This window comes from Python bivittatus, unplaced genomic scaffold (assembly GCF_059951505.1).
Source record: "Python bivittatus isolate LINGU-HERP-01145 unplaced genomic scaffold, Pbiv_v1 ctg000190_np1212, whole genome shotgun sequence".
NCBI lineage: Eukaryota > Metazoa > Chordata > Lepidosauria > Squamata > Pythonidae > Python > Python bivittatus.
In genome coordinates, this window is record NW_028277042.1 from 7,290,198 (window position 1) to 7,305,685 (window position 15,488).

General features: G+C 37.7%; 1 protein-coding gene across 11 annotated transcripts; it reads right to left on the bottom strand.

The window, feature by feature from the left end:
* Positions 1–1,223: 1,223 nt before the first annotated feature.
* On the bottom strand, positions 1,224–12,641 carry NUDT7 (nudix hydrolase 7). Of its 11 annotated transcripts, none has more exons than XR_015795260.1 (6): positions 12,576–12,634; positions 11,325–11,687; positions 9,778–9,931; positions 7,340–7,498; positions 5,199–6,370; positions 1,224–1,648 (listed from the first exon to the last, which is right to left on the bottom strand). XR_015795260.1 is itself a non-coding variant. In XM_025162999.2 (6 exons), the coding sequence occupies exons 3-6, from the start codon at positions 10,821–10,823 to the stop codon at positions 5,999–6,001; spliced, it is 690 nt and encodes a 229-aa protein (XP_025018767.2). In that variant the 5' UTR covers positions 10,824–10,907; positions 11,437–11,687; positions 12,576–12,634; the 3' UTR covers positions 1,224–5,998. The 11 variants fall into 11 exon arrangements, 8 of the variants coding, with proteins under 8 accessions (XP_025018767.2, XP_087992126.1, XP_025018771.2 ...); XM_025162999.2 differs by adding an exon at positions 10,819–10,907 and having other exon boundaries at positions 1,224–6,370; positions 11,437–11,687; XM_088136000.1 differs by adding an exon at positions 10,819–10,907 and having other exon boundaries at positions 1,224–6,370.
* Between the last annotated feature and the right edge of the window lie 2,847 nt (positions 12,642–15,488).

Genomic DNA, 15,488 nt, shown 5'->3' on the forward strand with positions numbered 1-15,488 from the left:
GGAGGTGCTTTGATTTTCTTGGGTGGCCAAAATAAAGCTACTAAAAACCCAGAATTAAAAAGACTTCACCAACATTTGTGTGCCAGTCCTAAAATACAAGGAGCGGCTGCTTTTCAGCCTTGAATGGAGATAGAGTTTTAGTGAGAAATTCCATTTCTGAAGGAAAGAAGCTAAACTTCTAGATAGAAAAAAGTATTGGGAAAGGGTTAGCAGAAAAACACAAGAGAATGCAACAATCACATGCTAAGGATTCTAAATAAAATCCATATAAGTAGTTAAGCTACTTATTACCTCCTGGAACAAGATCTCGGATTTCATAACATGTCCAGGATACAATGCAGAAAGGATGGTTCTTCTTGCTTCAGTTCCTCTCTTTCTTTCTCTGAGCACCATCATCAGTTTTACAGAACACTGATGAGAACTGAAAGCCAGATTCTCTGCAGACTCTTGTTTTACCCAATCATGCAAAATCTCTCTTTGATGTCTTGATTGTAGCTACCAATGATCTAGTGATTAAATCTATCTTCCTAAGGAATTATGAAAGTACACTGTGGTTTTTCAGCAATTGTGCCATTGTATAAATGGGATTACATGGGAGAAGCTTTTGGAGGACAAAATGATGGATTGTATTTATTCATGAGGTCAACTTACCAAATATGAATTCAAGTTCAATCCAGTCTCCTACCCTCCACTGCTCTTCTCATCTTAGAGCTAGGGGGAGGCACTTGTTCACAGTATTTGTTACTGAAGAGATCAGACTACACTAATCCCTTTAATTTCCTGGAAACTTAACACATTACAGAAGTTAGTTGAAAGTCAATTTAAGGAGACTTTCCTTTTTAACTCGTTATGATTCAGTTTAAATCATATTCGATTAAATCATATTCGAAAAGTGTGGTTTGTTTCCCTTGTGCAAGTGAATGAGGTTTTCTCCATCTCCATTTCTCAATCTGTAACATAAGATGGGCTGAGTGGCCCGAGCCAAAGATGATCCAGTGAACTTCATGAATGAATATAATGTGATGAATTCCAAGTTTTTTACAATTTAGACAATTAAGCAGACAGGTATAGGCAATTAGGCAAGTATAGTTAAAACAAAAGCAATTTAAAAAAAAACCCTAAAATGCTTTATTTTCCCAGTCTTGACTTCAGTTGTTGAGAAACATTAAATTGAGACTTATTAGAGTTGACAGCATTGCTATAAATTTTGCAGTGAAGCTGAATTCCAAAAATAACTGTTTATTGACCAAATATATCTCTACACACATGCTGCATAAAGCAAATTCTATAAACAGTTCACAAGAGAACCATATTACCAAATACCCTTATAAAATGACTACATTTTCAGAATTAGAATTAAGCTTTCTTATCTATTCTTACTCAAAGGCAAAATGAAGGTGACAAAAGAATGTGCAGTTTCAATTACAGTTGTATGAATGAAATAAAACATGATATATATTCAATGGAGTATGAAATCAGGAGCTCATTTCAGCTAACTCTTCATCATGAGAATGTGATTCCACAAAGAAGCCAGTTTCAAAAACTTAAGCTCAGTAGTGACAGAATTCCCAAGAACCTCAAATTTGTTGAGTACTGGAAGACAGAAAACATAGGTGCAAACAGCCTGCAGATTTCCAGTCTACAAGATCTATCCAAAAGGAAAATAGAGAGGAGGAGAGAAAATGAAAGCAAGACCTAGACACCAGTTCTAAATGCTACACAATTCTACCTTTGCTATCTGAATACAGTTCAGGAAAGAGCTGACTGGCATCTAGCTACTCATTTGAGCTGGAAATGGGAGATAATTTTATTTTATTTGGTCCAGCTCAACTCCAGAGCAACACTGGGCGGCTCACAGTACAATAAGTAGAATTTTTAAAAAACCCAATATAATAAAAACAAAACCATGACACAGAATAATCAGACAAGAAAGGAAGGAAGGAAGGAAGGAAGGAAGGAAGGAAGGAAGGAAGGAAGGAAGGAAGGAAGGAAGGAAGGAAGGAAGGAAGGAAGGAAGGAAGGAAGGAAGGAAGGAAGGCAGGCAGGCAGGCAGGCAGGCAGGCAGGCAGGCAGGCAGGCAGGCAGGCAGGCAGGCAGGCAGGCAGGGAAATTTGGCAAACCACACATAACATTTGTTAAATGAACCCATCTTCAAAATTATGAAACCCTATATGCCTGTGTTTCTCAATCTTGGCAACTTTAAGCTGTATGGACTTCAACTCTCAGAATTCCCCAGCCAGCATGGTTAAATTTTAATTCTCAAGGTTGAGAAACACTGCCATATACATATTTGTGGTGCAAATTCTGCAGTGCTTCTTTGCACTGCAGTTCTGCCTCTTTGGAGGATGTCTGCTCTCCCCTTGCCCTCATCTAGGTCAAGAAAAGTCTGATATATAAAGCCAACCTTTTGAGGGTCTGGGATTAAACTGCTGCCCTCCTGAGTAAAAGCAAAGCCATAGATTTCTTCCTGCATAGCTGCTTATGAACAGCTGAAGAAGGCCCATTCAAATGAAACACCTCCGGTGAGAATTCAGCAATGCTGTACATGACATGCTAATTTTTCACAGTGCTGTGCAATTTTGTACATCTACTTTTTATCAGATATTTCTGCTTCAAGGGATTGTAACTTATATTGAATTGTGTTAACAATGCATTTGCAATTGTTGAGACTAGAACACAATATATTGCACCTGACACCTGGTATGAAGGCTGATATATGCACAGAATCTACCAGCACTATTTCAAAACAGAGACAACTTTGCCATAAGCCTTGATTAAACTTGGACCAAAAGATCTTTTGAGCAAGGCTTAATACTACATGAGCCATTTTAACCACACCAAGTTACAGTGAGCCAGTGAATTTTTCAACTGAGTTCCTATTTATCTCCTTTACACTATTTTAACCATGGTTTGCTGAATAATTTAAAATTGGCTAGGATCACACAATATGCTAAGCATTATACATATGGCTATATTTGCCATATGGACTAAGCAGAGCCCAAATAAATGACACTGTGTAGACTCAGTTGGTGTCTACATGTGCGTACAATTTCTCTGCACATGTAGACACCTGTCTCTAAATGAAGACAAGGTATAAAGACCTTGTGCTTCATGAATATTGCAATATTTGTATTTAATTAATTATTGGAAACAGGAACAAGTGTATGAACTTAGAAAAAAGTATATTAGAAAGTAGTTAGCTACATTCTAATCAGCAGTCTAGTATCAAATGCAAAATATTTATAGCAGTTCCCCCCAAATGGTTAATATTGACCCCCAAGGATTGATGGGACTATCCAAGGGGTCGATCTCATTAGATTAGTAGTAGTACTATTAGTTAAAGAAGTATTTATTAAATTATTTTCATATAATAAACGTTTGGGGGTCGATGAACCATCTAAAACTTCATGAAGGGGTTGATGAGCTGAAGAGTTTGAGGACCCCTAATTTATAGGCTGCCAACTCCATACAGACTAGTCGTAGCTTAGGACAAAAATTAAGAAGTCTGTGTAATGTGCATGTATTAACTTATCCCTGAAAAGATCTAAAACATCAGCAGAGAGCCAGTTTGGTGTAGTGGTTAAGGTGCTGGCATAGAAACCAGGAGACTGAGTTCTAGGCCTCCCTTAGGTATGAATGCCGGCTGGATGACTTTAGGCCAGTCACTCTCTTTCAGCCCAACCCACCTCATAGGGTTATTGTTGTAGGGAAAATAGGAGAAGGAAGGAATATTAGGTACATTCTCCATTGAGAGAGAGACAGGCAGGATAAAAATTGAGTAACAGTCATAATATCACAGCATGGGTAGTAATAAACAAACATCACTCAATAACATCTTAATACAAATAAATCATAATTCACATCACTATACACATCTCACAACTACAACACGGCAAAACTTCAAGTCTTAAATGTTAACTATTATCAGCCAGACAACACTTAGCTGGCAAAGGCATAATTTAGCTGGCAAAGGCCATCACATTACAGACATGGATGATACCTAATTATAGAGAGTAAAATTACCTTGATGGAGATACATAGGAACCATTGCCTAGGCAAAAGGGGCTGATGCAATTTTTAAGTCCAGACTATGAGATAACATTCAGAAACAGCTCAGGCAGTCCCTTCCTTGATTCACGGTACTATGAGGAGGAGGAGGAGGAGGAGGAGGAGGAGGAGGAGGTGGTTCAGCACAATCAGACTTGCAAGATTCTGTCATTATAGCCAATCTCAATAAAAGGAGTTTTAGCCTTCCTGTGGAGTTGATTTCCTGGTCTGGTCTACCTAGTGGGTCTCATAAATAGCAATGTCAGCCCTTCAAAACAGGCTAGATTAAGAAACAGACCCAGCAGGGAATCCAGGAATGCCACTGTATTGTAGAACAGAATCTTGAAGGCCTGTCCACGTTTCTGCCTATCTTACATAAATCAAAATCAAGGCAGGGTTGAGTTTCTTTCTCACACTTCCCTTAATCTCTGGATGATATAATATCTTGTCCAAGTCCCTCCTTCAGGCTCTTTCATACCTTCTCCAAGGCCATCTCTCAGTTACTTTACAGGGGGGCAGTTCTGTAATATCAGAGCCATAACAAAGAAGCACCAGCTTTGGGACTTAATTTACAGAAATGTGGGATCTGGAAGAGCTTCTCTTGTGATGAACATACCAGACCCCACAGTCCTGATTCTAATGTCATCCATATGAAAATGCAGAACAATTGTGGTTGCAGAGCTTTAAGAGATGGTGTATCTAATTCAAGGCCATATATACCTAAAATGTTAAGTGTAAATGATTCAAGTGAACGAACAGATTAATTCTGCAGGGTCACCAATCAAGGCAGATCAGTAGAGAAAAAGTAAAGTTTATTTTTTTCTCTTAGCCATGCAGCAGGTAACATCATTAGAAAGTATTTTAATATTTTTTATTGTTAATTTCAAGAAATACTGTAAATTAGAGTGTTAACAATAATGAAATGATTAAAAAAAATGAGCAGTTAAAAGTGCAGGTGCTGAACATAGTTAAGTATCTAAACTCCACCAAGAGGCCGCAGCCTGAACTGCAAATCATATCGTGCACGGTGCTGTACTTCTACTTCTCAAGTGTAACTATCTCTTTATCCTATATTGTCCTATTAAAAAGCATTTAGGACAAAGTAGATGGTGTTACTTCATTTTTATCCCCCAGCTCGGTGAAGCACTTACATAGTTGTGCACATAATCTTCAGGGATTAGATGAAGCCCCCTTGCTTTTGTACTCTAATACAAGTTCTGTCCACTTTGTCTTATCCTCTCTAGCTGAAAGCCACTGCTTGATATTATTCAAGGTGGGGGGGAAAAAAAGACAGAGAGAAGAAGTGAACATTCTCTTTTTGCAATTTGTAAACAAAGTACATCAGAAACTAGTAATTCAGATTTTAGTATACATTTTGGGCCATAATCAAGAAATAGATTTATCTCACCTAATATTAATCAGGTCTTCATCACAATTTCCATTCTATATTCCTCATGTATTTTATCAGTTAAGAAGGGCATATCTGGGTATACATCATAGTTTTCCTGATTAAAACATATGGGAAAAGAGTGGAGTTTTACATCAGCTACCTTTTAAGAATGCTTCAAACTGGAAAGGTATCTGCATATAGACATAGGGGATTGTTTTTAATATAGTAAAACTGAATTTTATTTGCATAAAATGTGGAAAAAATGCCTGATAGTACAATCCTATATATCTGTTTGGCTTAGCAGCCCAAGCAAATGATCTTTATTGGCATTCTGATTTAGAGAAAAAAAAAATGTTAAAGTACCGAACATTGGAGACTGCGGCACAAAGTGATCACTATATTTTTAAATTTTAATTAAATACCATCATATCACAGTTGAATATGGCAAAAATGGATTCTTGCAATTATATACTTCAATATGACTTAACCAAATTATTTCAGCTAAGACATGGATCATAAACAGCATCAATTATATTTGGAAAAAAAAAACAATTTTACCTATCAAAGTTTGCTTTTTATTATATTGTACCGCATTATTAATTTTTTCTCAGCTGAAAAATTCAAATTATCAAGATCAAATTCAACTTCAAATGTTGGTTTCTCTCCATAAACTGCAATAGCAACGAAGACTGCAAAATATGCAGTGAGTCCCCATATTGTAAATGACATCTGATGCTCTGGGTCATTGTATTCAAAGAAATGAATCAAAAGTACAGACTTTCCCATGTTTTGTAAAGGCACAACACTGTATTTTGCAGGACGTATAAAATATTCCAATGGTACTGAGAATACATGACTGACTTCTTCTGGATTTGGATGGGCTTGGAAAGTATCTTCTATAAAGGCTACAACTGGAGTTACGACAGAATTAGTCTAAAAAGAAGAAAAGTATTAGGTTCCTTAAAGTAACTAACAAAACACTCTTCTGATTCTCTTCCTTATTATATTAAGCATATTACTAAGTATATCTAGGGGGCTCCAGTATCAAACTAAACATGAACAAGAAACGATGAACTACATGGTCTTCAGTTTTAAAACTGTAATGGAATCACAGTGTTTTTGAAGACAACTGGAGATGAGCCCTGTATTACTCAAATGTATATAAGTAATATTAAGGACGGGCAAAATTCATCACTCTGGTTTGAGGTGTGAAATGAGCTTCCATTTTGGAAGATTTATTTCTGAAAACTACGGTACCCCATCCTTGGAATGGCATTGTATGGAGGTACATGGAGCATTCCAGAGTTCCCAGGCCAATTAATTTTGCACGTCCCTATTTCTTACGCTGTTCTTTCTCTCTGAGAAGCCCAGAATGGTTTACAAGAAGGAAGGTATCACAATGAAAGCAATGTTCTTTACAAAAAGTAAGTACAAAACTTAAAACAGAGTTCATTATTTAAAAAGCACCTTATGTAACAGATTATCTAAAAAAGATAATGGTTGAACACGTGAGATTCCAACTCTCACCTTAAAGAAGACAGACTGGGGGAGGGGGCACTTATGCTTCCCTCAGGAGCAGCTCCACAGCTTGGATGCTGCCATTGAGAAGGCCCTCATCCTGACCACTGCACTGGTGTTCAACACAAGCAAGCTTTCCCAGCAATTTTTAATGCAGAACTTTTATGGAATTGGTGGCGGCCATAGTTTAAGTAGTTGCGTCCTAAGTCACTGACGGACTTACAGACTAAGGTCAATGCTATCAATACTATGAATTAAGTATACAGTCATCTTAATGAGTAGCTGCTCATAGCCTTATCCTCCATGGATTTGTTGTGTCCCTCTTTAGACCCATTCAAAACAACTTACAGCTTCTTTGAAATATTTCAGACAAACTGTACCTACTTTATCTAGCGTAGGGACGAGCCTACAGATGACTTCAGTCTGTTCAGGAAGGAGACCCACTTCTTCCTCAGCTTCTCGAAGAGCTGTGGCAACCTCATCTCTGTCTGTTGGATCACTTTTACCTCCTGGAAAACAAACTTCTCCTGGAGATCTTCTCAACTAGAATCAGAATAACATTATTATTATTATTATTATTATTAAAGCTTCTTCATCCAATTTTAAACCCATGATCATATTCTTCCAGTCTAGCTTCTCTCAGTTTATGTTTTGCTTATAAGTTGATTAATAATAATGGCTTTTAGGATCGATCATAAAGGGCAAAGGATCTCACGGCCAAGAAATATTTTAATTTAATTTAATTAAATATGTTGCAGACTAGGACTTGGTAGGGCTGCAATGAAAGTTTTGGAAAAGATATTCAGGTGCTATGATGTGTCTAAAACAACAAAGATTAGCAGAATTCTTCAGGCAATGCTTTGTCCTATGACATTCTATGGATGTGAAAGTTGGACTTGGAAAAAGCAGGATAGAAAAGAGTACTGACACGTTTGAACTTTGCTACTGGAAAAGACACCTGGACAGCCAGGGAAACAAACAGATTGTACAAAAAAAATCAAGTTGGAGTCACATGACACAGTAATTACTGGGCTCCAAACTATCATATCATGCCAAGATTGAGTTGCCTTAAAAAGTTTGTAATGCCAGGAAAAGTTGAAGGAAAAAGATAAGCATAGAGAGCAGATGGATTCAATATCAGCAATGCACCAATGAATGCAAGGCCAAACTGAAGACAGATGATTCTGGGGAGAATATATCCATACAGTCACTAAGACTCAATACTGACTTCTTGCCTTAATTCATTACATCAAATCCTAGGAGACAGTGGCACCCTTGTATGAAAACAATTTCCTACAACCACTGAAATAATGTGAAATTTCCTCACTCTTTCCTATCCCTCTGTAGTAAGCTAGCTGAGTAGTCATAAGGATATATCCATGAAACTTTTGTAACAAGTACATTAATATCTGTGAAAGATGAATTGTTGCAAGAAAGGAAAAACTGTGAGGGGTTTAATAGCACTCATTCCCATTTTCAATATAACCTTGAGTCTCAAATTATACCCCCAGAGGAAGGACAAAGAACCAAAGATTAGGTCAGCTGTCCTTTGCAGTCTCTTGGTCTTCTTCTTTATTACCATTGCTATTCAAAATTAATGCCATCAACATAGGAACTCAGTAAGCACAGACACGAACAAGACAGACTTTCATAATGTTTTCTAATTCAGTCCTAATGGCGTTACTGTGAAATAACAACTGGGTGTGGAGCTTAATATTATATAATATTATGATATGATAAACATGCACAATACATGCATGTCCCAAACAAAACTAAGATGATTAACTAAATTAAAAAAGGATGGGCAAAATAGATGAGAAGAAGAACTTGATCAAGTAACTTTTAAAGCACTTACATCTTGAAAAATGAGAGCTGTACTAAAATTATTTTTAATAAAATACATTATTCAAAGAGCATGGAAAAAATCCTATTTTCTACATCTAGGTAACTCAGTGGAAATATTACTGAAAATCAAATATATGGATACATTAGAAAGAATAATCTGAATGTATTACTATTTAACTGCATTATTTATTCTCCTTGACAAACGTGTATGTCTGGGTGTGTGTGTCTGTTTGCATTCTAGTCGGTCTTGACTCCTGTTCACTACATCCTTAACCACTTAGACCAAATTTAGCTCTGATTCAGGTTACGTACAAAGCATTTCAAATTTAACAAAACAGACCAGAATTATTATAGAAGAGGAAAGATGGAGACATTTTTTTCCCCTTCTTCTCCAGCTTCAGAAAATTAAGCTACTCTTCCACTTCAGAAACTCCAGCTCATGGAGAATTAAAAAAGCAACCTGCTTTAACAAACAGATTCAACATCTTTACATGGGTTACTGCTACTGCTGAAGCCTCTTGCTATTTTGGTTACTGGTGAGATGCAAAAGACCCAGGGGAAACAAACATGCAAACATTCCCCTGTCCTCAGATATTCCAACTTTCAAATTTATTGTATCAAGTTTTAATTAACAGCTGTAAGAAAAGAAAGGCAGTGCTGTATTGGATGGACTGATTGTTGGCAAGGTGAAACAGGGGAGACGTTGATATAAAAGGAAAAGTGAAAACTGCTGGCAGAACAGATGTAGGTTTAAGTAGAAGGAACTTTAAACACAGATTGTAACCCTCCCTCAAAAGGAGACATTATCAGTGTTAGCTTTACTTACCCGGACTGAATATATTACTATATTACTATACATATTACTATATTCTGTTCTCTCCTTTTATTTTAGTTTATTTCACATGTTTCTACTGATCATTAAAAAAAAACTTACTAAATTAACAATGAAATTAGTTTTGGCTTTCATATTTACCTACCTTCATTGATCTAAGAGTGAAAAGGACACATAACTTTTCATTTTTGACTATCAGTGGGATAAGAACCGAGGCTTTTGCTAATGGCAGGCAGGAAAATCTGTCTCCAATGTCAAATTTCCTTAACCGCAGCTTTGCCTTTTCTTTTATGCTCATTCTAGAATAAGTAAAAATAGCAAAACTTTTATTAAAAACAAAACAAGCAGACATTTCATTCTAGGATAATAAGTTTACAAAAAGAAACATGAAAGTTGATATTGTCAAATTAGTTGTCATTACTGCAAACACAGAGACATACAGTGGTGCTTAAAAGTTTGTGAACCCTTTTGAATTTTCAATATTTCTGCATAAATATGACCTACAACGTGATTTGTTCTCCACACAAGTCCTAAAACTAGATAAAGAGAACCCAATTAAACAAATGAGTAAAAAACATACTACTTATTCATTTATTTTTTGAAAAAAATTAATCCGAAGCTGTAACTTGCAATGAAACAGGACTGAAATGTTCTCTCTATAAGACAAGTATTGGTGGTAATGCAATAATACTGTTGCAATGCAATAAGATTTATTACAATAAAAAGTAATACAAATCAGACACAAAAATGACATGATATTGAACAGCATGACCTTTGCTTTATGAAAGAAAAGCCCGGTTATGATAGTTTTATAGCTTAGTTTAATAATGAAATATTTCTGCAGTCTTACTAGATGACATGCCATGTAAATCTAGATTAATAAATGCAAAATAACTGCCACAGCTGATTCCACACAGAGTATCAGAAAAGAAAAGAAAAGAAAAAGATTTTCTTACTTGAGCTGTCTTCATATAACCAGCCAGTTAAAGATGCTGAGAAAAGGATTACTTTAAAAAATTGCATACAGGGCTATTTGCGCTCTTACACGCTCCAAAGCACCTTTATGGAACTGAATTCCAAATGCTACAGAGTCTTACAACACTTTCCTGTAATAATATTATAGGTGTGTTTGATTTCTAAACCTCAGCTTGCAGCAATGTTTGGTCTACCGTATTCAAATTTATACCTCATCTTTCTTGCAGATTGAAACCTAATGCTCCTGTTGTCCTTTATTGATCTGCATCAGTGCACTGCCTGGGTTTACAGAATTTAGACCTGAGGTAGAAATAAATGGAGCTTTATTGTTTAGTTGTACCTTGTTTTGCTCAAAACATTGGTACCCAATCCCAGATACACAGAAAGACAGTGAACTGCGTGGGCAGCTTCACTTCTCCCCACAGAAAGAAGTCAAGGTGTTTTGCAACCAGAAAAACTAGTCTAAGGATAATAAACCCATTCTTGGAATACTTCTCTAAGCTTTTAATTCATTTTTACCACAAGATCAGACAAACATTTTTCATTTTTCTTTGCATGTTAGCAATTATAAGACTGCTTGAATGGTAGTTTCTACTACCATTCTACTGTTTATTGATATTTTATTTATTGTATATTTAGCATTTCATGTTTATTTTTATGAGGTTGGGGTACATTTCTTGAAGGCCAGCATATAAGTTTACAAAACAATTCAGATACCTTTTGAGTTTAAACATCCCCCAATCCTCAAGAGAACCAATCCAAAAAGATACACCGAGTCTCAACTCCATCACATAAAAATAGTTCTCACTATCCTGTATCTCACACTTACAAGAGAATTGTGTATAGTGTTTAATCTTAGCAACGGCCTGCCTTGAATAAAGAGGCTTAATTTTAGTATAGACTAATGACTATGTGCTGTGCATATTATCCAATGCTGACAGTGCAGGATCGGTGTTTTAGAAATAAGTGCCAACTTTCAGCAAAAACTGAAATCTTGAGTAGAAGGGGATCATTGTCTTCCCAAAAATTGGCCATGGGGATTATCCAAGGTTGAAAAATCCTCAGTTTCAGTTCTTTAGGCTGCAAGGTAAAGGAAATCTCAATTAATTAGCAGTAAAGCTACTGAACTCAGTGGTTCTTGGTAAATTGTGTTTCTAACCCAATGCTATTCTGTTAATGATATCCATGTGTGTGTGTATTTAACTAGATTTTTATCCCACCTTATATTTGTGTGTGTATATGTGTGTGTGTATATATATATATTTGCTGAGTAATTTCATGTACCTGCAAAGAGTACCCTATTTATAAATGTTGAATTGCTAACCTTTCTCCTTCCTAGAATTTCTTACTTTTTTTGAAAACTTGCTCTAATATTACCAAATTGTGTCAGATGGTTAAACCAGAATATAAATGTGTATTTGCTCATCTCTTTTCCTTGCCTGGAGTTTTTCCTTCTTCTTCTTTTTTTTAAACAACCCTTTTCTAATATTCCTGAAAACCGTGCTCTTCAGCTCCTGGGGTGATCAAGAGCAATACTGAAAAGTTTATCAGTTCTGTTTCCATTTTCCAAGGAGAAAAATTTTAAAAGTGCCTTTAAGGTGCCAGCTGGGAAGCTGCTACAGGAAAAAAAAAGTATATAAAAATTGTAAAAAAAACAAACAAACCCAACTTCTCTCTCTCTATACATACATACATACATACATACATACATACATATATATATATATATATATATATATATATATATATAAAATTTATATTTATTTGTATAAAACCCCTCAAGGGCCAGAAGCTAATCAGGGGGAAAAAAAACGTTTGGAGAAAGCGCTCGAATAAAATAAACCAGTTGTTCGTCCCTACAGCAGCCTCGCCCAGGGAGGCCCCCTCCAAGGGAGCGGGGACTCCATAACCCATAACCCACAGCCAGGAGAGCCCACAAAGGGGCAGGACATCGTGATCGACGGTTACCTGTCCCGACCGACCCCCACAGCCGCCATCTTTTTTTACTCCAACCGGGCCGTCCTTCCTACCCAGTGAGCCCATTGGCTCTTCTGCCATGGATTGGCAACTCTTCCCCCCGCCCTCTTCGCCTCGCTATTGGATGGCTTGCTGGGAGGCGGGGTCGAAAGGTAAGGGGCGACAAAGCAGGCGAGGCGTAGGGCCGGCGCTGTTGCCTTGTCCGGGCTTCCGCAGCGTGAACTTCAAATCCCAGAATGCCTAGCCGCTACAGGCATGCGAGTAAGAATTCTGGGGTTTGAAGTCCAACCTGGATCAGCTTGGGAAGCTCGTTCTCAGGGGAGCAGGTGGTTCACGTTGAGCCTTGCAAATAGCAAGGCCGTAGCAGAGTCAGAGATGAAGAGGGAAATTTGTTTGTTTTTATTTATTGATTATTCAAATTCCTAAGAGAGCTTTGAGAACTTGCCTGCAAAAAGTTTCCCCCAGCCTGGGGCTCCCCAGTGTCTGTCCGGGCTGGTGTGGATGATGGGAACTGTAACTCCACATACCTAGAGAGCAATAGAAGTCTGCAATGCCATAGCATTTGCAGTAGCTAAGAGCATTCGTATTGGCCTGTTCTTCCATTCTAGGCTCATCGTAACTGTTCATTTTTGTCTTGATCCTTCGGGGGGGGGAAATAGCATGGGTTGCATTCTTTGCATCCAGCAACGGTTAATGTTCTTTTTATCCATGGCGGGGAACATAAAGAGTAAATGCACGGTGGCCTGTTCTGAGGTTCCTCTGCCAAGCAGACTGGAGGATAAAGGAAATAATTGAAAAAGCAGCACGGTGGCTGCAAGAACTGCAGTTTGTAAATCTTAGATTGCAATTTAGTGAATTCCATAGAACGGAAAGGTTTGTTCTCTTCACAGAAATAGAATCTGGTTATTTCCAGTATGTATAAAAGGATTGCAGGATGCAGTAGCATAAAAGAAAAGAAATACAGATGCTTTTCCATTTTTTAAAAAAATGTTAAACTCCAGTAGTGACTTGATTTATTTCTAACCATGATTAGGTGTGTCATATCTGGATGGTAATAAACAGATGAATATTTGATGGCAGAAAAGAGGGGTTTTGTGCCCCTTTTTGCTGTCATGGGGCAGCCATGTTTCTGCAGCCCAGATCTGAATCCTAAAGATTCCTTCTCCACCTCTCGGCTGCAACGCTAGGATGACAGCTTTTAAACCAGTGTTAGGTGTTGGTTTCTATTTCTTTTCTTTATAACATCTTCATCCCCTCCTTCTGCTAAGAAAGGGAATCTGACCCATATTGAGTGCATTGGATCTTAATTTTTACAATGTAGTTTTGAGATAGATTAGGCTGAGAGACCAAATTTGGTGCGCAGGCCCTCGGTGGCTGTGCTAATCCATGTTTTACAATCGGAATGGCTGGATTTCCACAAAATTAAATGTTGTGCTGATGTATGACTTCAGCTAGGGAACTTCATAGCTAAGTGAACTTTACTTGGTTTGGTTAGGGGTATGCCTCACACTAAGGCAGTGTTGTCCAAACTTGGCCACTTTAAGATGAGTGGACTTCAACTCCCAGATTTCCCCAGCCAGCTGGCTGGGGAAATCTGGGAGTTGAAGTCCACTCATCTTAAAGTGGCCAAGTTTGGACAACACTGCACTGAGGCATACGTGTTTGCTTGTTTTATGGCTTTGCATGTAGGAATCTAGCCAATTTGTAAATAGCAAGCTTAATGTATTGTGTGAACCCAGCCATAATAATTTATATTCGACCTTCTAGATCTGGGCTTCAAAAAATCCAGATAACTAGTAGATGGCACCAAAGACTTAGCGTTTCTGGACCTCTGCTGCCATCTAGAGGCCATCTAGATGTTTGTGGCCCAAACCTGGTAGCCCTAAACTCATTTGACAAACCGTGGCTAAATAACATATGGCTTACAAGAATTGGTGAAATAGGCTTCTGGTTTTAATGGTATTCTGGCTTGCAAGGGTTACTTATCTGCGGTGTCCTGAAAACTCCATTTCTTGCAACGATCACGAATGATACAGAAATTTAGCTTGAGTTAGATAGAAGGGCTACGTAAGGAAGGGAGTCTGTATTTTGTCTCTGTCAGTATATGTGGCATCTGAAGAGGAGACTTCAAACATGGCTATGCTGTTAAAGGTGTGCCTGCTCTGAAAATGTTGAACACAGAAAGCTGCGTTGGTCCATTTTGGCCTTGTTTTTTCTCAACCCCACCCTCTCCTTCTTCTTTGGTCTTCTCCACCACAGTGAAAACGCAGCTTGAGACAGGGATCTATTCTGCTTTTTTTGGACTGCTGCAACTCGTAAGATGCCACACACCCCAAGGTGCCGTAATAAGCAATAAAGTTCATTGCACCATAATCTTCCGATGGATCATCGAGCAAACCGGAGGGCTAATAACAATTAAAACGGTGATATTTGCAACGCAAGCGACAATAGGCGTAAAGAGAATAGAGAGGCATACTGTGACCATTTTATGTGCTGAAATGGCTCTCCAATTAGGTACAAATTTATTTGATAACCCTATCGATTCCAAAAACAAGCAGCCGTCCTTGTAATGTGTACAGTTTGCAGAATAGATTTAATTAACCTAGCACACCTACAATTGTGCCGCAAATAGCTTGTTCAACAGTCTGGCACTCTAGTTTACAACCGATACACACCGCTGCCGAATTTGAGGAACTCTTCCCAATTAAATGCTTCCTACTGCAATTACCTTAGAATTCTTTTTCTGAAGAGTTCATTCAGTTGAATCATTCTATAAAAACGGTCGGTCGGTATCTATCTATCTATCTGTCTGTCTGTCTATCTATCTGTCTGTCTGTCTGTCTGTCTGTCTGTCTGTCTGTCTGTCTGTCTGTTTCTCTGTCTGTCTGTCTATCTATCTATCTA

Bases quoted from the DNA above. Each gene is read 5' to 3' on its own strand.
- NUDT7 (XM_025162998.2), bottom strand. From the start codon at position 11,395: ATGGAGTTGAGACTCGGTGTATCTTTTTGGATTGGTTCTCTTGAGGAT. The intron at 9,932-11,324 runs GTATCTGAATTG...TACTTATTCTAG, and splicing joins GGGATGTTTAAACTCAAAAG to AATGAGCATAAAAGAAAAGG. The intron at 6,371-7,339 runs GTAGGTACAGTT...TCTTCTTTTTAG, and splicing joins TCGTCCCTACGCTAGATAAA to ACTAATTCTGTCGTAACTCC.